This window comes from Enhydra lutris, unplaced genomic scaffold (genome assembly GCF_002288905.1).
Source record: "Enhydra lutris kenyoni isolate GAN:26980312 unplaced genomic scaffold, ASM228890v2 scaffoldscaffold71, whole genome shotgun sequence".
Lineage (NCBI taxonomy): Eukaryota > Metazoa > Chordata > Mammalia > Carnivora > Mustelidae > Enhydra > Enhydra lutris.
The window spans coordinates 1,259,837-1,280,273 of NW_019154155.1; the positions used below are offsets into that span (position 1 = coordinate 1,259,837).

At 46.0% G+C, this 20,437-nt stretch overlaps 1 protein-coding gene across 1 annotated transcript; it reads left to right on the forward strand.

Moving 5' to 3' along the window:
• Nucleotides 1-7,059: 7,059 nt before the first annotated feature.
• Nucleotides 7,060-13,018, forward strand: LOC111159930 (shisa family member 2). Its single transcript, XM_022522617.1, has 2 exons — nt 7,060-7,504; nt 10,984-13,018. Exons 1-2 carry the CDS (start codon nt 7,171-7,173, stop codon nt 11,535-11,537), a joined length of 888 nt encoding a protein of 295 aa, XP_022378325.1. The 5' UTR covers nt 7,060-7,170; the 3' UTR covers nt 11,538-13,018.
• Nucleotides 13,019-20,437: the final 7,419 nt, after the last annotated feature.

Consider the following 20,437-nt stretch of genomic DNA (forward strand, 5'->3'; position numbering starts at 1 on the left):
GAGATGGAACTCATTACACATTTTTCTGCTCATTTGAATACTGCACAGTGCAGACGTTCTTTCTTTATTCTTTCAGTGGAGACATTTTGAGGAAATGCAGATGTGAGGCACTACCCAAGGACTTTTAAACAAATATGAAGTTTAATTCAATTGTTTCCTGAGAGATTGACTTCTTGCAAAAGCCAAAGAAAATCTCTTACTAATCCAAAAGGTACAAAAAGAAGGTTGAAACCATAAAATGGGGGAGGGCTTGGTTTAGAAAAGTTAAAGTCTTTGGACAGGGGTAATTACTGGGAGGCTGCGCTGTGAATTCCATCATTCCGCTTCTGCTAAAATAAGCAGCACAATAGTCCTTTTATCTTTTTATGTTTTTACCAGGAGACTGGTGAGGGAGCTTTGATGAAGGAGATTCCTATTTACATCAAATCTGAACACCCAGGATAAATGGACATTTTTTTCCCCTATGACCAGGTCGTAAAAACGATGATCTTAATAATATGAAATCCCAAGGAACCTGTCTTCTGAATTATTTTCATAAATAATAAGATTATTATTTATATATATGTATATATATTATTTATTCCTTGAATCTAGTTTCTTAGCCTGGATGTGAAACAATATAATTCCTTACTACATACCGAGATTAGACATTTCCCTACCCTCTCTTGCTCTGCGGGGAGGAGCCCCACCCCACCCAGAAATTCCTCTTAGTTGTGAGAATCCCTCCAGATTGTCCCCTTCCAAACTCATTCTTCTGGTGCCCACAGGCTGGTGCAGTTTCCTTGAGGCACCTCTAGCTCTCAGTGGTGCCACCTCCTATGCTGAGGACAGAGTGATATCCCTAGTGCCCGCAGAAGGTGCTGGCAATGACACTGCCCAGACCAAACCAGGCACTGATGGCAAAGCCAAGACCACCGATGGGGGCACAATGGAGCTTCTCTGGCTATGGGCGAAAGCTGCTGGCACAACTGGGTGCATGGCTTACATGTTGATTTTCACATGATGACATCCAGAAAGAACCTGTTCTTTTCTTGTATCCTCTCTCATTGCAAAACATCTCTCACCCTCAGTCTCCAAGGAAGGTCTGTGCAGGTGGGGCAGGGGGAGGCTCTAGTTAGGAATGCCCTCCCTCTGAACTCACTCACCATCCAAGGATTTCTCCCAAGCACCAGTTTTTTTTTTAGTCTAATCTCACCAGGTATTTTATATCCACGCTTTGATACTCAGAATGGCTTTAAAATTTAGATACGTTTCATTGTTTGTTTGTTTTAAGATTTTATTTATGTATTTATTTGTTTGAGAGAGAGCGCGCTCAGGCAGGCAGAGTGGCAGGCAGAGGCAGAGGGAGAAGCAGACTCCCCACGGAGCAAGGAGCCCGATACATGGGCCTCAATCCCAGAGATCATGACCTGAGCCAAAGGCAGTTACTCGACCAACTGAACCACCCTGGCACCCCATGCCAAGCTGTTTTGTACAGTGGTTGCACCATTTTATATTTCCACTAGCAATGTGCAAGTGTTCCCATATCTCCATATCCTCACCAATTCTTATTATTTTCTTCTTATTATTATTTTTATTATTGCCTTCCTAACAGGTGTGACACAGTATCTCATTGTGATTTTTTTTTTTTTAAAGATTTTATTTATTTATTTGAAACAGAGAGAGAGAGAGATCACAAGTATGCAGAGAGGCAGGCATAGAGAGATAGAGGAGAAAGCAGGCTCCCCGCTGAGCAGAGAGCTCGATGCGGGCCTCGATCCCAGGACCCTGAGATCATGACCTGAGCTGAAGGCAGAGGCTTAACCCACTGAGCCACCCAGGCGCCCTCATTGTGATTTTAATGTGCATTTCCCTAATGACTAACGATGTTGAGTATCCCTTTATATGTTCGTTGGTTGTTGGAGAAATGTCTATTCAAACCCTTTGCCTGTTTTTTAATTGGATGGTTTGTCTTTTTGTTGTTGATTTGTATATGGACTCTGGATACTATATGAACCAGTTATGTTATGTGACTCGCAGATATTTGCTGTGCGCTTTTAATGCCAGGTTGATTTTGTTTATGCCACCCTTCTAGATATTCCAGCTTTCCTGCAAGAAGTCCTGGCTGGCTTGTAACTCTATATTACCAAAAAGAAAATCGAACAATAGTAAACATCAAGATCGACATTAAAAAATGGTTCATTAAAACTGTGGAGTTAGGGGTGAGGGTGGGGGAGGGAGAGAAGTGTGTCAAATGTTTAAGGTCAATGTGAGATGAGAAAAAAGTTTTTTAAGATTTATTTATTTATTTATTTGAGAGAGAGAGAGTGTGCATGCACGAGCAGGTGTGGGGGCAGAGAGAGAAAGAGAGAGAGAGAGGGAAAGAAGCTGACTCATCATTAAGCCTGGAGCCCCAGTGCAGGACAGGAGGCGGGGCTCAATCTCACAATCCTGAGATCATGACCTGAGCCAAAATTAAGAGTCTGTCACTTAACTGACTGAGCCACCCAGGCGCCGCAAGGAAAAAAAAAGAATTTAAAAGACGGAAATTACTTTGCTAAAAGTATATTAATTACAAGGGAAAAAAATAGGAGGATGAAAGATGAGAAATTTAAAAGCAACAAGAAAGTTTTTTTTTTTTTCAAAATTTTATGACCATTTTTATTTTCAGATGAGGTTAGGTAACCACGAGGCAAAATTAAAAGAAATGTAAATTAGCATATTTGTTTGGGTTTGAGGTCTCATTTGTTAACACAAACACTTTAACTTAAAAGAACTTCTGGCCAACCAAATGTGAATTTTCAATACTACTCCTATTTATAAAAGAGGAAGGAAAAAAAAAAATGAATGAACCCAGTGAAAGCCATTCTTCCTAAACAGACTGCTGATTGGCGTACAGATGGTAAGAACCTTCTGCTCTTACTGAAGCTTGCAGAACAACACTGGAGATCTTGCCTCGTTTAGAACTGCTAGCCAAGTGAAATATGATTACCTCCATATGATTTGTGTCAACTCCAGTTAGTAAAGGTATAAGTAATCATTGCTTTAGTTAGAGGACTTTCTACTTGTACTTTTGAAGCTATGTCAGCAGTTTGCATTTAAATCAATTGCATTTTATTCATAGTCACAGGCAGATTGAAAGACAAAATTACCTGAAAATGTACGTTCGCAGTGAATGTCTATAGAATTAAGCTTTTTGAAAGGGAAGAGGGCACTCTTTCATATGTGTTTAAATATGTTTTGGCAGACTGCCTGACATTTAGTTTGGATTATAATAAACTATTATTACTACTACCTGTATGTTATAATTTCTAGTTATAGTTTCTCAGAAGCGACTAGTAAAATTAGTTTAGGCTGTCTGTTAAGGACAGTGAGGAAATTTCTTTTTATTTCTTATGGAAGGAACAAGACCAACTTAATATCTCCCAGTAGTACCTCCTATAGAGAAGCTCAATAAGTATTTGGCATCTTATTTTATAAAATTTTAATATGACATACTAGAGACAGAAATTAAAAGTAAAAACAAGCCAGAGGAGCACAGAGTGATTTAAAGGATCTGAGCCTTGAGGACAATCAACCACCATAAGAAGTAACTATGAAACAGGCCTGTCCTTAATTTTTTTTTTTTTTAAAGATTTCCCTTATTTATTTGAGAGAGAGAGAGAGAGAGAGAGAGAGCAATAGAGCACGAATGGGTGGGGGAGGAGAAGAGCGGGAGGGAGAGGGAATGGGAAAAATTATCACAAGCAGACTCCTAGCGGAGCACGGAGCCCAACACAGGGCTCCATCTCGTGACTGTGAGATCAGGACCCTGAGATCACCACCTGAGCTAAAACCAAGAGCTGGTTTCACTCAACCAACGCAGCCACCCAGGGGCCCAGGCCATTCCTTAGTTTTCAAGGAACAAAGGAACACAACAATAAAAAAGACCATGAATTCATTCATAAGTCTGCACTTCCAAGTTTACTAACACTGACTAAACTGTGATCTGTTTGGGAAAAACGTATTGTGTTGGAACTGTGGCACTACTGGGTCCACCCAATTAATTCCAATATGAAAATGCTCAATGTTGCTTTCTTCATAAAGAAAGAGTAGTCAGTGTTTTAGAGAAGAGGATAATAGGATAGTGGAAGAAGAGTATGGTATAGGTACTGTCTGGAGAAATGTATAATTATTTTTCATTCACTTTTTTTTCCAAAGGGGGGAAGAAAAATCAGGTATTAACCCTCTAGACAGCACCCTAATGAATGTATGGTGCCATAGGATAATAATGATACCTAACCATCTGGTGATTGGCGTGGAGTTCACAGTTAACCCCAGGCTGATGGCAGTGGAGATTGTGGGGACCGGCAGTACGGTGGAGTGGGCCAGAATTTGGTGTAGTCCAGGCAACCAGATAATTTCTATCTGCATGGATTGGGCAAATTATTCTCACTAGTAAACTGAGTATAGTGTCTCTGTCTTCTTCATAGGGTTGTTGCGAGGATTCCATGAGGCTATGCATGTAAACCTGAGCAGAGGGCTGGGTACAGAATAAGCCTTCAGTGAACATAGCTAATAGGATCTTTTAAGAAAATGACTTAACCTGAAATAAATGGGTCTTCCCTCACTTTCTTCTGGTCTAATTTAATGCCATTCTTCTGATGATTTTTCTGGCCTCCCTACCCTCCTCACCCCCAGGTTATGTGCTTAAACTGACTCAGTCACCACCAGTCACAGCTTTTATCAGACTTATATCATCTTTGTTTATTCAACTCTCTGTCTCTCTGTCTAATTTGCTTTGCCCCAGAGACCTTGAGCTCCCTTTGAAGGGGATGTCCGTGATTCTCCATGAATCTGGATTCTCCATGAATCCCTAGTACCTAACAGAGAGCAGTATACTTACTGTAAGACTGTAATATGTGTTTGTTGAATGAATAATTTGACACTGAAATCTTGTTAACATATTGGGTTAAGAAAATTTGTGGCTAGTGTATTTAAAATTCATAATTTTATGAAGTTGAAAATAACCTCCCAAGATCCATGAAATTAAACGTAATTCTTGGAGAGAGCTTATTGAAAAGAATGAGGTGTTCTTAAAAAAAAAAAAAAGAAGAAGAATGAGGTGTTCTTTCGGGGTAGAGAAAAGGGTAGGTTTTTTTCCTTTGATTTCATTTTGTTGGGCTGAGTGGAAGAGTATCAACCACGTCTGAGTCTGTGCATTTCCCAGGCATACACAAGTTTCTAGTGGTTGTTTGAACAGCAGTGTCTTTGCCGTGAATGCAATAGCCTTGTGTTCTACAGTCGAGGACTTGGAAGGGACTTCAGCGGTTATCACATCCCAGGTTCCACCTCGAAGAGGAGGAAACCGAGGCCAACAAAATACAGTACTTCTTTACTGGTAGGGCTGGGCCGAGATATCAGGTCCGCTGACTTCCAGACCGTGTCGGAAGGGTCACTAGTTCTTTTAAAAATAATCACTGCTACTTTAATAGCATCAGCACCTGTTGTTTTAGCTTCCGCAAGGGAGAAGCTATTAATTTCTCCTTCATCAAAGCCGCGTTTCGGGTCTGTCTGAACCTTGTTTTCTTCCTCACTGCAGCTGTCTGCACCCGTAAGGCCAAATGTTGAACGGAGGCACCTTTCTGCTTAAACCCAGTAAACCGCCACGGCCAAATATGGAAAGAGAAAATTCGACACAGATCATCTAGACAGTGGCCAAATTTATAATGTTTTTCCTGAAGTCTCTCTGTTCCACCTGGCGGAAGCCCGGACACAGCCCACCAGACGCAGGCCCAGGCGTGCGAACCCTTCCACAAGCATTCACGTTTGTGGTCTGTGACCAGCCGTGGCCAGGGCACGAGCTGGTGGAAGCTGAGAGAGACAGTTAATCTGAGTGGCAATTTCACCGGCTGTAAAACGGGAAGGAATTATAATCCTTCCTTGGGGAAGTTTTGACAATCAAATCGAACGCCGAGGATCTCCTATAAGCCAGCTTAGTTTGCTTTTATAACCATGATCGCCGTTCTTGCGTTAGGAAGGCCCAGATCGTCTGAGTTCTGTTTTCTCCCGCGCCCATGCCAGCCGGCGGCCCGCGGCCCCACGGGCGTCGGAAGGTGAAGGGCTCCGGGCGTCTCCGGGCGTCCCTGGGAGGAGGGAAGCGCGCACAGCGCGCATGCGCGTCCCGGGAGCCGCCGGCCCCTAATAAGAGTGCCGCGCGGCGCCACGGCGAGCCCAGTCGGAGCTGGCTCGGTGCCGGGCGCCGGGACTGTTCGCGCTCGGCTTCCTCCGCAGTCCCGAGGACTGAAACTTCCGTGGGAGGCTCCCATCGGTGCCCTCCTCCCGAGGGAAGCGGCGGCCAAGGAGAGAGGGAGAGCCGGTCGGACGCTGCCCGGCGCCCGTGGGAGCGAGCTGCAGCCGGAGAGGCAGAGTAGGGAAGCCGGGGGCGAGCCGCCCGCCTGGACCCGCGCCCAGCAGCAGCCGCGGCCGCCGCCGGCCAGCCAGGCTCCCCGGACGGCGGCGGGGGCGCGCCGGACCGTCGCTCGCGTCCCGGACGGCGGCGTGCGTTGGGAGGATTGGCCGTCAGCCCCGCGCAGGGCAGCGCTGCCCGGGCGGCGCGGCCGGAGCCATGCGGACCGAGTTCCGAGCTGGGGAGGCTGAGCACGGCCGGCCGCTGTACTTGCTGCCGGGAGTCCTGAGCTCGCTGCCCGCCTTCTCGGCCCCTTCTCGCCGCCCGAAAGGGGAATAAAGGAGGGGAGACTCTCCCGACTCGTGCGCGGGACGCCGAGGCTTAAAGTCCGCGGCAGCGACCTGGCTTCAGGTCGGCTACGGGAGTGAGCGTCCCCTCGGGGATGCGCGGGGAGGATCCCGTCGCGGCTGAAGCCTCCGGGGGCTGCGGGACGGCAGCTCCGCGGCCCCTCTGACTGCGCCCAGAGAGTTCTATCAGCGAGTGCCCGCTCTCCAGACAGCCCCACGAGGGACCGGGCCGCCCGGCCGAGGGAGGGATGGCTTAGGACCCCTGCCCCGGCAGCCCGGCGTCGTCAGCTCCTGGACGTCGCGGCAGAGGGCGGCTTGCAGAGCGCCGCAGAAGGGACCCTCGGGCGTCCAAGTCCCGGCTTCCGCACCCCTGGGAGCCGGGTGGCCGGGACCGCGACTTCCCGGAGACCTCTCTGCGCCCCCTGGAGCCGCGCCGCCCGCGCCCAGGGTGGTGCCATGTGGGGCGGACGCCGCTCGCCCGCCGCCTCCCCTCCGAACGCCGCTTCGCTCCTACAGCTGCTGCTGGCCGCGCTGCTGGCGGCGGGGGCGCGGGCCAGCGGCGAGTACTGCCACGGCTGGCTGGACGCGCAGGGCGTCTGGCGCATCGGCTTCCAGTGCCCCGAGCGCTTCGACGGCGGCGACGCCACCATCTGCTGCGGCAGCTGCGCGTTGCGCTACTGCTGCTCCAGCGCCGAGGCGCGCCTGGACCAGGGCGGCTGCGACAACGACCGCCAGCAGGGCGCCGGCGAGCCCGGCCGGGCGGACAAAGACGGCCCAGACGGCTCGGCAGGTAGGGCAGGCGGGTCCGGGCGCGAGACGGGAGGAAGGTTAGCTTTGCTGGGGCGTGACGGGAAAGGAATTAGGAGCACGGGAATTTCGGAAAAGGTCTTGGACCAGGAGGTGGTGTCTGCATCCTGGCCCAGCTGTTAACTCGTGCGAAGTGGAGCACCATTTCACGCCCCGAGCCTCAGTTTCCCCATCTGTCACCTGAAGAGTGGGTTGGCTTGGATTTTATGAAGAAAACCACATACGTAAGGCAGTGTGGGGTGCAGACAGCGCCGCGTTCCTCTTGGCCAGGGACCTTTGTTTCTCCTCCCACACCTCCTGTCTCTGCGGGTCTAACTTGTAATAAGGGCGAATGTCTTGATGGTACCCCGGAAAGCCGTGAGGGCGCGACCCCAGCCAGAGGGTGTTCTGGGGGGCGCTTCCATCCATAAAGGCTCCCCAGAAGGCAGGCACCTCCTCAGGGCCTTCCTGTGGGTAATGCATTTTGCCAAACCTCAGGCATTCTCATCCTCTGAACACTGGGCTGCAAGCCTCTCCGGTTTCTGGACAGTTCTCCTGATCACGCCAGACTTAGTAGGTGTGACATTAGAGCCGTGTTCCAAGCTTGCTCTTTGCGGCTTTGATTTTTTAAAATTATATATTTTTTCAAGTTGCCAAAGCCAGAGCTGGAAACATAAACAAATCCAGGAACGAATTTGATAGGTTCCACTTCCTCCATTCTTCAGAAACCTCACAGATGGCCTCCCTTGAGGGTCTATCCCAATATGTGGATGGGAGGGAGGATTTAGCACCTGGCTAAATGGCAAACAGGTCACGGAATGGACGTCTCCTCCTTCTGCAGCTGGTTATGTGAAGGAGAGGATTTTTACCAGCACCCTAAGCCAGGGTTTAAGCTACCTGAGCTTTGGCACTGAGTTTCCAGAACTGTCTCCGGGGCCTGATAAGCTGCAATTCTCTTCAGTGCTGTTACCTTTGCAGGCTGGCATTTGATGGGCAAGCTACTCCTACTGTTCCGCTGCCTTGAATCTGAAGAATGGAGAACTGAGGGTAATAATTCCAGAAAAGCTGCTGTCTTCATCCTCCAGCTCATGGTTGCAGGGGTATACGGTGGTTGACGAGAGTCTTGAGAAATGAGCCAAAGACAGAACCCTACCTTGATGTATCTAAGTTGGTCTCATTAGTGGTCTCTCAATAGTTGGGTTGATTTTGGACAAATCAGGAGATGGCCGACTTCTCGTGAGTCTGTGTGTTGTGTGTGGGTGCCTTCTTCACTCTACTTTGAAACCTTTTTTTCCTAAAAATTCTGTTCCTCTCACTTCTCCAGTCAAGAAGGACCACATGCCTAATCAGCCAGTGAAGAGAATTTATGGGAGTGCAGAAGGTCATTAACCCTCCCAATTAAAAATCCTGGAAGAACAGTTCTTTCTCCCCAAAACTCATTCTGTGGACTTACCCTGCTTCCAGCTAATTTAGTTTCTGCTATAATGTTTGGAGTGTTCTTTCTTTTTCTTTTTCTTTTTTTTTTTTAACCTTTATTTATTTACATCCTAATAACCTATTTAGGGCTGGTATCTTAATTTCGAGAATGAAATATTTATCACCTGCACCCACTGCTCCAGTGCATTATTACTAGCCTGTGATTAGAACAGTCCCATCATCTGAAGACCCACTAGGCTCTGTGGGCTCTGGAGCAAGTGTTCCCATCTGCGAAAGGGGTATCACATAAATACAGTATTTCTTCTTCAACACTGAAGGTTTAGGAAATCTTCAGATGTCAGCCTTTGATGAAATGCCTTATAAAGTATGTCTTACTTCACAAGGCATGATCTTCCAGGTCTCCATGTGGCACTGTATTCTAGAAACTGCCGTCGGGAGTATCAGAGCTGTGGAAAGGAGCGTAATTAGGCCGCTGCTCTAGCAGACAGACCAAGGGTTTTTCACGAATTTGACCCCAGAGGTGCAGGAGAACTGGGCTTTTTCCCCAAGTGCCACCCTGTATCACTGCGCTGGCCCTGGGCTTGGCCAGAACTGGGGAGCCCTAGTTCCCGTCCTTCTGTATTTTCCAATCAAACAGTCAAGGCAATGGGCAGGAGCATATCAAAGAACTGGTTCTTGGTGACACAGGGTGGAAGTCCACAGAAGTGGCTCTGAATCATTCTGCAGCCTCCTCTCTCCCCATTCTCTGTCCCCATCAGCCAGTGTGTCTAGTTTCCAAAAGCCCTAGTGTGCCAGCCGCATGGCTTCCAGAAGCTTGTTTTCAGTAATGTGTAAAAATGGAACTCACTATCAACTAGAGGAAAGTTATTTTCATGTTATTTCATGTTGTAACTTTCATGTTATTTTTCAGAATACACCTCGCTTGTTAAAGATGATGCTCTACTGCTTTCTGGTCTGCAGGCTTTCTAGGTCTGCCCACAGAGCCCAGTGTTAAGTTCAGGTGTAGCTGCTGCACCCCAGCCACCCTGGGTCTGCCTGGGGCCTTCTTGAGCACAGCTCTTCTTCCTGGGTCTGGTCGCAACCAACATTTGTTCTTCTTGGTACCTTGCTTCATGCTCACCTGCGGCCTGGAATAGCTTCTCTCTACATAAGTCACTTCACCTTTCCACCATCTGGCGCACACGGTGGGCCCAAGGTCCAGCGCTCAGCTAGGCAAGTGAGAGTAGAGGTGTTCTGGGGTTTTTGTTATTGTTTTGTTTTGGTTTTTACCCTTCTTTGACCTTTGTCGTGACAGATTTGAAAATGGTCATGGCTGGATTTAAATTTTTTGCTTATTTATTTTTAAAGATTTTAGCTACTTGAGAGTGAGAAAAAGAGCACAAGCGGGGGGCAGGAAGGGCAGAGGGAGAAGCAGACTCTCTGCAGAGTAGGGAGCCCCACCTAGGGCTCAGTTCCAGGACCCTGAGATCATGACCTGAGCCAAAAGCAGATGCTTAATGGACTGAGCCACCCAGGTGCCCCTCAATTTTTTATTTATTTGCCTGTGGAAAAAGAAAAGAACAGCTCTGAAGTGGCAAAGGAGGTTTGCAAAGAATATCATTCTGGGTGGGGGGAGGTTCTTAAATAATATAATTCACTTCTATGCAGCCCCTACAACTATCTGTTAGGGCAGTTCAGGCGGTTGAGTTATAATAGGAACCTTAGAAGTCTCAAAACCTTACATTCGTATTTGTGCTAAATTGGACATTGTTCTCAGCCATGTGTTTCAGTTGGCAAGCCTAGCTGTGAATGTTAACCGTTTTGCTTTGGGGGCGTTGATCTGCCCTCCCTGTAGGGCCTTAGCTGCTTTCCAAAGTACCCGAAGAAGGACAGTGCGTGTGGTGGGCTGCTAATGAGGGCACAAACCTGCCCAGCAACGGGAGCGCCCGAAACCAGTTCCGTAGTTGTGGGTGTGGCCGCCGCTCATTTATGGATCCCCACTGGCAGATACCGATGTTCACTGCATTCTGAGAGTAAATCCTCACAATGTGTTTTTTTATCCTTTAGTCCCCATCTACGTGCCATTCCTCATCGTTGGGTCTGTTTTTGTCGCCTTCATCATCTTGGGGTCACTCGTGGCTGCTTGCTGCTGCAGATGTCTCCGGCCCAAGCAGGAGCCCCAGCAGAGCCGCGCCCCTGGAGGGAACCGCTTGATGGAGACCATCCCCATGATCCCCAGCGGCAGCACTTCGCGAGGGTCCTCCTCCCGCCAGTCCAGCACAGCGGCCAGCTCCAGCTCCAGCGCCAACTCAGGGGCCCGGGCGCCCCCAACAAGGTCCCAGACCAACTGTTGCTTGCCCGAGGGGACCATGAACAACGTGTATGTCAATATGCCCACAAATTTCTCTGTGCTGAACTGTCAGCAGGCCACCCAGATTGTGCCCCATCAAGGGCAGTACCTGCACCCCCCATATGTGGGGTACACGGTGCAGCATGACTCTGTGCCTATGACCCCCGTGCCCCCTTTCCTGGACAGCCTACAGACGGGCTACCGGCAGATCCAGGCCCCCTTCCCGCACACTAACAGTGAACAGAAGATGTACCCAGCTGTGACTGTGTAACTCAGGGTGCCGGCCGGGTCCCTTTACGAGACCGAGGAGCCCAGGGAAGCTGTGGACTTGGAAATGATTCTCTAAGAGGAAGTTCTCCCACCTTGCTGGTGCAGACAGCCCCGTTCTTTTGGATGACTTCATTTGGCCCCCAAGTGTATGAAAACACCTCTTCCCGAATTAGCCTTTCTGCGTACGTTTCATCCCAGTGCATGATCAATTTATGATGGAAAAAAGCATCACTTGGAGATGACTGTGTTGTTGCCCTTGGTTGTGTGACAGATCAAGGCCTTAAGTGCCCTGGAATTATGGCTGTCAGAGGAGTTTTGTAACTGGGTAGACTAAGGGGTTTTATTATATCCTTATTAGTGTTTCTTTTTTGTTTTTTGACAAAGGTCAAACACAGGTCAGAACACCTGTTCCCTCCCCTTGACCTGGGGAAGATTCTTATAAGCATCCAAGTTTCAGGGGAAGACCTAAAGAACAGAACTATGATGAAAGGACAGCCAGTTGGAACTCCCTGAGATTAGTCCTTGATCTCAGTGTTTCCCAGGCACATCTTAATTTCATTGTAAAAAGATATATATATTTTGTCTATTTTTGTGCTTTTTTGGGGGTCTATTTTGTGCTTTTTTACCTTGTGTAGAGATCTTATTACAAAGTGATTTTCTACATTAAAAAGAGACCGAAAGAAATTGTATAGTTACTTAACTAATGGCATTACAGAACTCTGGGATTATTTTAAGCTTGGAAGGAGCGGCTGGTGTAGTAATACAACCGTTCATCTCACTCTCGATAGTACCCTCTAATTTGCTGACTTCACAGTGACATCTGAGAAGAAGCAATTAGATGTTTTTATATTGAAATCATAAACTCTCACCTGCTGCTGCTCCGGGTTACTTTGAATTTTACCGTGGTATGGCTTGGCATTCATTCTGTTCGGCTTTTGAATCTCCGTGTCTCCGTAGTACCGTGCACAGGTAATTACTGTTATAAATGAAGATCAGGATTTCTGCCTAGATCTGATAAAACATTTTCTTGTTTCCCTATAAAAATTCAAAGAAATGCTTTACAAAGATGCTTCATCTGGCTTCTCAGCCATAACCTGAGACTTGGGATGAAATTTAAACCACGAATAGAATTTACTTTGCAAATCATAAGGCTTTTTATACTCTTGTTATCAAAATGGCTTATTTTTCAGGCAGTGGGGACTGTTGAGTCAAGAGAAAAGCTTTTCAAAGAGATATTGCCTTTCTTCCCCCACAAAGTTAGTTTTTGTTTTCCTCTCTTAGTCCTCAGCAAGCACTGTATTCATTACTAATGATCTGAATTATGAAATTCAAGTGAGTCTGTGTATTGTTTACTTAAATAAGTCTAAGTATGTGCAAGCAAATTTCTAACTGCTGGCAAAACTGAAGTTTGCAATTAAAATATTGTAAAGTGTGGTCTTTCACACGTTTATACCTGCAGTTTATTTATCTATCCATCCATCCGTCCGTCCGTCCATCCATCCATCCTCTGTCTAGCCTATTCTCTCCCTATCTGTCCTTCCTCTCCCTCTCTCTCATGACTGAATGATGTGAAAGCATTGTTGGTAAGCACTATCAACAGAGATGTGCAGTCAAATCTTTTTAAATAACAAAGGCAGGGGACATCATTTTACTTATTAATAAATATTTTATGGTATGAATTCCAAGGGAGTTGGGTTTTTTCATTTTTTATTTTACTTGGTAACTTTGCCGATGGCTTGTTAAGACTGTTAGCATCATAAAATTGCAAAAAAAGGATAAATATTGTTCTCTAGAATGTAGAGCTTACCTTTAACAGTAATCAATACCTGGGAAGTTTATATGTATATTCTAGGCATGAGTATTATTTTATGTATTCCATGGGAAGTGTTGACAACACAAAAGAGACAGTCTTTTGGGATTATTATATTATGTGGCTAATGCATGTTCCATCCCTTCTCTTTGAGGGAGGATCCTCGGTTATCTAAAGAAGTAAAATTCCTAGAAATGTGGAGGTGAAAAGGACCTCAGAGATCACTCAGCGTAGAGATTGGCAAACTGCAACTACTCCCCACCCCTCCCACCCCACCCCCCCACCCCGCCCTGAAGGGGCTAGAGAGGAAATACTTGAGGTTTTGCAGGCCACATGGTCTCCACCAACCATGCAACTCTACCAGTCACACAAAAGCTGCCATAGGGGACACATAAAAAATGAGTATTGCCATGTTCCAGTGACACCTTGCTGACGGACACCGATGTTTGAATTTCATAAAATTTTTACGTGTCACAAAATACTTGGCTTTTTTCCCCGCCCCTCAACAATTTCAAAATGTAAAAACCATTCTGAACTCTTGGGCCATGAAAACCAGGCAGTGGGCCAGATTTGGCTATTGGTCTTAGCTCAACCATCCCTGATCTAGCCCACCCTTACCTGATGCGGGAGTCCCTCTGTTACATATTCCACAGCCTTTTCTTAAACATGGAAGGACCAGGGAAAGTGCTTGCTTCTCTTTTCTGTATGCTATTAAATTCAATTAAAGCATAAGTACACTTTAATAAATGAGTTCTTCACTTAGTGAGTGCTACCTGGTCTTTCTAAAAGTATAAATAACATCACTGGAGGGACCCTCAGACCTTTGCAATTTTGGTAAAAACTCAAGTTTAGCTGTCAGTGTAAAAGGTCAGACAGCTGGTTTAAGGATACCTTCCTTACTATCATAAAATCAGAATCTGTAAGGTGTGGTTTGTGCCTGTAGGAATATTTTAAAGTCATCTGGGGGGAAAAAAAAAAAAAAAAAAAAAATTTAAAAGGAACAGTTACAGATTGGAAAATAATAGTTTGCTGCTGTACATTTTCTTCTGTATCTAAACTTTTGGTCCATGATGGTTCTGGGGATTTCTCTACCTCTCAGTGTGGGACAGAAATTCAGACCCTCTGATTGTAAGGAAGAAGAAATTAACCAGCTCTTTTCTGTCCATTTAAGGGCCCCAGGGAAACTAAGCATCTCCTATCATTCCTGCTGCGGCTAGAAAAGGTACAATTTCACAATAATACCAACATCCAAAGTGGCAAGAAGACCCTTAAGACAAATGCACGTGGGTCTGACCTACCTACTCTGCAGTCTTCCCAGTTTCAGGCTAGCGCTCCACTTCTATGTTCCTAGATGTTTGGCTTATATTTCCTATATTAAACTTACCTTGAGCTCGTTTTTCTCCAGACTGCACAGTTTCACGAATTCCATGGCTGATCCTTTCTCCTTGTTTGGGTACATATTCAGGTTTCAGTTACCTTCAGAAGTATCAACTGAAGAAACCATGACCTTTGGAACTAAGCTAGCGAGGAAAGGTAGCGTGGACGTCCGCAAATGGACACAGTGGAGAAAAGTTTCAGTGGTGCTCACATTTGGAGCAGGGAAGGGTTTGGCCCCCTCCCGGTAACAGCACTCACAGGACTCCCTGTCTGCGTCAGAGGCTCTGTTTCCTGCAAATTCACATTTGTCTGCTACCATGCGGACCCAGACCCGCAGTGATTCATTTAAAAGCTATTTAAATGAATGAGCAGCATGCTGGCTTTCCATTGCTTCAGCTTTTCAAATGCTTAAAAGGAATGTTTGTTTCTGTTTAAGGGACCTGAGCATCCAGGCTTCTCACTAACTCAGCCTGGGCTCCCCCGGTCAGAGCTGCCCCATTAAAATGTGTAATGTGTATTTTCCTACACTGTCCACGGCAGACTTCTGCTCCAGCTATGTGCTTGGAGAAGGTTGTCGGAATTTGGGGAGAGGGATTATTATGACAGGCAGACAGAGACATCCGACTAACTCTGTCAGTCATTAGGATGGACAAGGAGTGGCCCAGGAACCTGCCCGCTCTCCTGGACTGCTAAGTAAATAATGGATCAGTGGTAATGGCTAAAGGAACTTTCTAGGATTTTAAAACCTATGATCCCTTCCCCATTTCGTCTTCTTTCCCTTGCCTCTTGAGCAGGAGACAAATCAAAGCATCTGAAAAAGCTGTATAATCTTGAGTGGAGGAAGCTCAAGGCAGGGAGGAGGACAGTGGCTTTAACAACCGGGTAGGAGGGGCGGTGGGGGGGGGTGCGGGCTCCCAGAGGCCTGCCCAGTTGCGTTCAACTTTTAGAGCCCCTTTCATTTTTAAAAGGAGCAGCCTAAATATTGCAAGGAGGAATAAATCATGCATACAAATGAGAACACCATTCCTCACCACTCAACCTTAATCCTTCTTTTCTTTTCCTTCTCAGATGCTAGAGCCTTGAGGACATTTCCACCCTGCTACCCCTAGCCCTTTCTCTCTGTGTTTTTTTTTTTTTTTTTTTTTTTAAGAGCCGGAGATCAGCTATTTTCATTCAGCCTATTCATTCCAAAAAACTTATATAGAAAATTTCTTTGCCTTCTGAAATTTTTCTCTTAATTGAAAACATGAATGCCACTGGACTTCAAGTGCTTTGAAGGGGTTGTTGGGGAGAGATGACAAAGAGTTAGAAATTATTAACTCTTTTCGTGAAAATTAAGGATACGCTAGGTAAACATTTTTTAGTGCATGATTTGCATTTGCTTTTCTTTGCCCTCTGTTTTTCCAGAGAGAATCCTTTATCGGCGAGAAATGGGAGAATAAAACCCTAGAGAAACAGTGACTCCTATCCAAGAAGTTCAGTATTTTTGACTGTTAGAACCCCAGCGCTCCATGACAACAGGACTTTGAGATAACTTTACAGTTTTAAGGAGGGAGTTGGCAGTGAGGGTCACTGTGTTTTTCACAGTTACATCTTCAGAATGCCTTCCACATTTATGCCCCAAACTGAAGGAACTAGACTCCAATCAAGAACAAGAAATTTAAAATTAATGTTTTCAAGAAAGCACTCTTAAATGAGGGATGATAAAACGGGGGGAAAGTGCATGGTGGCAGCCTTAAGATGGATTTTAAACAGAAATGTTGCAACTCAGTTTCAACCATCCTGAAGCGTAGGTCGTTTTATGTAGGAAAAATCATAGGCTACACAAGACATTATTTACTCAGTAGACATAATAGCTGTAGAAGACTGATTGCCATCTGTAACATGTATATAAATTACCACATGTGTGTGTATACATATGTGTGCAGAATGATCACAGGAACATTTGAAACAGCAATAACTTATTACATGAGGCTATCTCATCCAAGACTCTGTTCTCAACTCTTGACTGATTTTTTAAAACTGGGGCCGGTTTGCAGCCGTCAGCTCTCCTCACTTCAGCTGTAACTGGTTCTAGAGAACTTCCTCTGGAGTTGGATGGGCCCAAGTTAGAACCCATTTCTACCACTGATGGTGTGGCCTTCAACGTGAACTTTCCTGTCTGAAAGTCAGCATGCCCTCTGGGAAAGGGCATCAGCAACACTTACCCTCTCCAGTTGGTGTGGAGATAAAGGACATATACCATAGCGCTAGCAGCATCTGATCGGTATTTATAATATACGTATAATTAAATTTCTTTTCAGATACTTTTAACCTGCCCGTTACAAAGAAATACATAATTTGTATTGACAAAGTATGCCAAATACAGACAGATAGATCCTTAGAACTACATTAGGAGGTTTTCCTTATTTTTGTTTCAATAACCGATTTCATCTGGGTTAGTCTGTATTTTTAGTGTTTTTAGTTTCCGTAAGACACCTGCACAGGATTGGCTTTCTCTGACCCTCAAATCAGTACCACTCTTTGTGACGCCCTACGGGGCCTGTCTGATTTCTCTGCACTGTTACTTTGAAAAGTCACAGGATTTCTCTCCTCCTTCTATTGCCACTAGGTTTGGGTGTACCTACGGAGCCTTTCTAGTCGGCTAGTTGGCCTCTCTCTGAACCAACTGGGGTTCAGTCAGGAACACACACTGAATCACTTTCCACACACAGGAAGCACACAAATCTTAAATGTAGAGCTCAATAAACCATCATCAAGGTCAAGAGACGGAAAGAATCCTGTTGATAGCTCTCATTAAAGAGAAGCTCTCAGGTGATCTCTCTCACCATAGATTAGCTTTGCCTGGTTTTGAACTTCATACAAATGGGATTACACAATATGTGCTCTTTTGTGTCCGGCTTCTCTCACTCTGTGCTGTGACTGCTGTTGAAGGGAGCTGCCGCTCCTTTTCAGTGCAGAGCTAGTGATGACCTGAGGCAGTTACTACCCCCTAAGGCCAAAGGAACAAAGGGAAAAAGTTGGGGGTGTTGGAATCCAGATGCTTGAAGGAAAGGCCCTGTCAGGCTCAGAGAGGAGCACCTGCTGTCCGGGACCCCACGGGGGGGACACAATATGGTTGGCTCTGGGAATGCCAATTGTTTTTTTTTTCGAAGCTGGAAACTGGTGCCAGCTGCCGCCAGGTTGAAGGCTGTGTCCGTGGACGCGGACAGGTCTGGGGACAAACAAGACCTTGCCCTTCTACTGTCCCGGCCTCTCAGGCGCCCTCTAACGCCCCCTGTTGGCAGAGCCTAGCACGGCTAGCAGACAAGGGTAAGGGTCTTGGCTGCTCCACCAGAGCCCCAGGGCCCGGGCTGGAAGGGTGGGATTAGAAGTCAGTAACCGGCATCTTGCAAGCTGACGCCGTGCTGTGCGACCCAGACGGATCTTAGGATTTTCCTCATTTTTCTGACGTGTATGTTGCAAACATATCAATGTACTTACAACACCTGTGTATCAAGTTGGTGACTGAACTGGGAGTACTTCAAATGTCTCATTTCAAGGCAAAAATAAAAATTATATGTCCCATCGCAGTTGGATTTAAGAGAAGTCCTTGGGCAGCTGCATTGATGGGGACGTCGCAGGCATCTCTTTGGAGACCCACTTTAGCACAGACCTTTGAGGTAAATAAAGCATGGGCTTGGGAGGAGGTGGGAGTTGGTTCGGGTTCCTCTTCCACCTGTAACAAGTGTGTGACAAGCCAAGACCTCTCTCTGAGGTTCAGTTGGTCAAAATGGAATTCACCATCACTTCCGCTTGCGGGGCAGTTGTGTGGACTAAGTGACGTAATAGGACAGTGATGGCTGCTTCAGCTTTCTCCCAACATGGTACTGGTTCTGTAGGCTGCTTTCTAGCGGCTCTGGTTTTATGTAAGTGAGGGGGTTTTGGGCTAAATTTTAAACTATCTTTGAGACCTCACCTAGCCACACTCTTTGTTGATCCTTTGTTGTTCCTCTGTTTGCATGTTTTCCAATAATCCTGAGACTGGGATATGATACGGGAACCAAGAACAGTAGAGACTGGGGAGGGGACTGAGCGGCTCTCTTCTCCTTTCACACACACTGGGTGTGATTCCTCTTTGCTCTCTACAGCACTTGCTGGCACCCTTGTGTCATGCTGCTTGGTACCATGTTGAATCGTGTACATGTCCCCTTGGATGACGAGTTTTTCAAGGATAGAAAACAAGGCTTCAAATCTAAATGACCCCTCGGAGCCTAGCACACTGCCTGTATACAGTGCGCATGCGTGTGCGGGTAACATTGGCAGAGATACAAAATGTATTTGGACATAAAGATTTTAAGTATTTCAAAAGGAATTTAATAAGAGATGTCCTTAGGCCAAGGCAATGCCACGTTTCCTGAAAAGTAGCCTCCAATAAACTTGATGTTATGTGGATTAGCATGCCAATTTTTCTTTGCTTACAAAAATTTTCAAATTGCCATTCAGTTAACGTTGGCTGAGACAGAATAGAACTTTAGGCCTGCTTGCTCTGTTCTTAGATCCTTCTCATGATGACCTCTGTAAGAATGATACCTGCTGCTTCTGTCTAGATTTTTGTCAAAGGTTGACTCTAGGTATTTGGTCCAACAGAACTATGAGAGGTTGGCAAGATTTTGAAATCACTAGAGCCATCTTAAAACAATTTCTCTTGATAACAAATTGGAAGGCTAAGAGTGATCTGTAGTGATCACTGTTATTATTATTTTTTCATTTTCTTCTTTTTTTAACCAGTCCAGTATTTTTAAAATACTTTTTCATTATCTGTTGCTTTTTTTTAAAAGATTTTATTTATTTATTTATTTGACAGAGAGAGATCACAAGCAGGCAGAGAGGCAGGCAGAGAGAGAGAGAGAGGAGGAAGCAGGTTCCCCACTGAGCAGAGAGCCCGATGTGGGGCTCGAGCCCAGGACCCTGGGATCATGACCTGAGCCGAAGGCAGAGGCTTTAACCCACTGAGCCACCCAGGCGCCCCCCAGTCCAGTATTCTTGTATCAGTTTTAATTTTAAGAGATTTTATACCTAATGAAAGGTGTCTTGGAATAGAAAGACTCAGTTGTTGAAAATCCAAGGTTCGATATTCATTCAGCAATCCTTTACTGAGAAGTATCAGGAACTCACACGATTTAATGACTTCTCTTCTTCACCATGTGGTTACAAGAAAACAATGTGTTTAATGAGCAGTATTTAAGCCCATGTCCATCTCTATGATTAGCAGAAAGTGAGCTACAACTGTGTTAGAACCTCATGGCTAAATTCACTTTGGTACATATGGCTAGTGCTGGTGTTCAATGTATGTTTGTGGCCTTGATTTACCATAGAGTGGAATGCAGAGAGAGGGGTCCCACTTGGACATCATCCACAGGGCGTTTGGTTCCTGAAAGGCATGCGTATCTCTCCACACATTAGGCCTGCAGCAATCATTCCTAGGTTAGCAGCCAAGAACAGGCTCTCCCCAGACCGAATCGGCAGGCACCTGACCTTGGTCTTCCAGCCTCCTTGTTGCTTATGAGCAAAATAAAAGTTTAAAGCCACCCAGTCTATGGTATTTTTGCTGTAGTAGGCCCAAACTATGACACCGTCTGTGCTGTAGAACATGGTATCAGATTATATATTCTTCTGTTTATTGTCTGTCTCTCCTACTAGAACATAAGCTCTCAAAGGCCGGGACTTCGGTT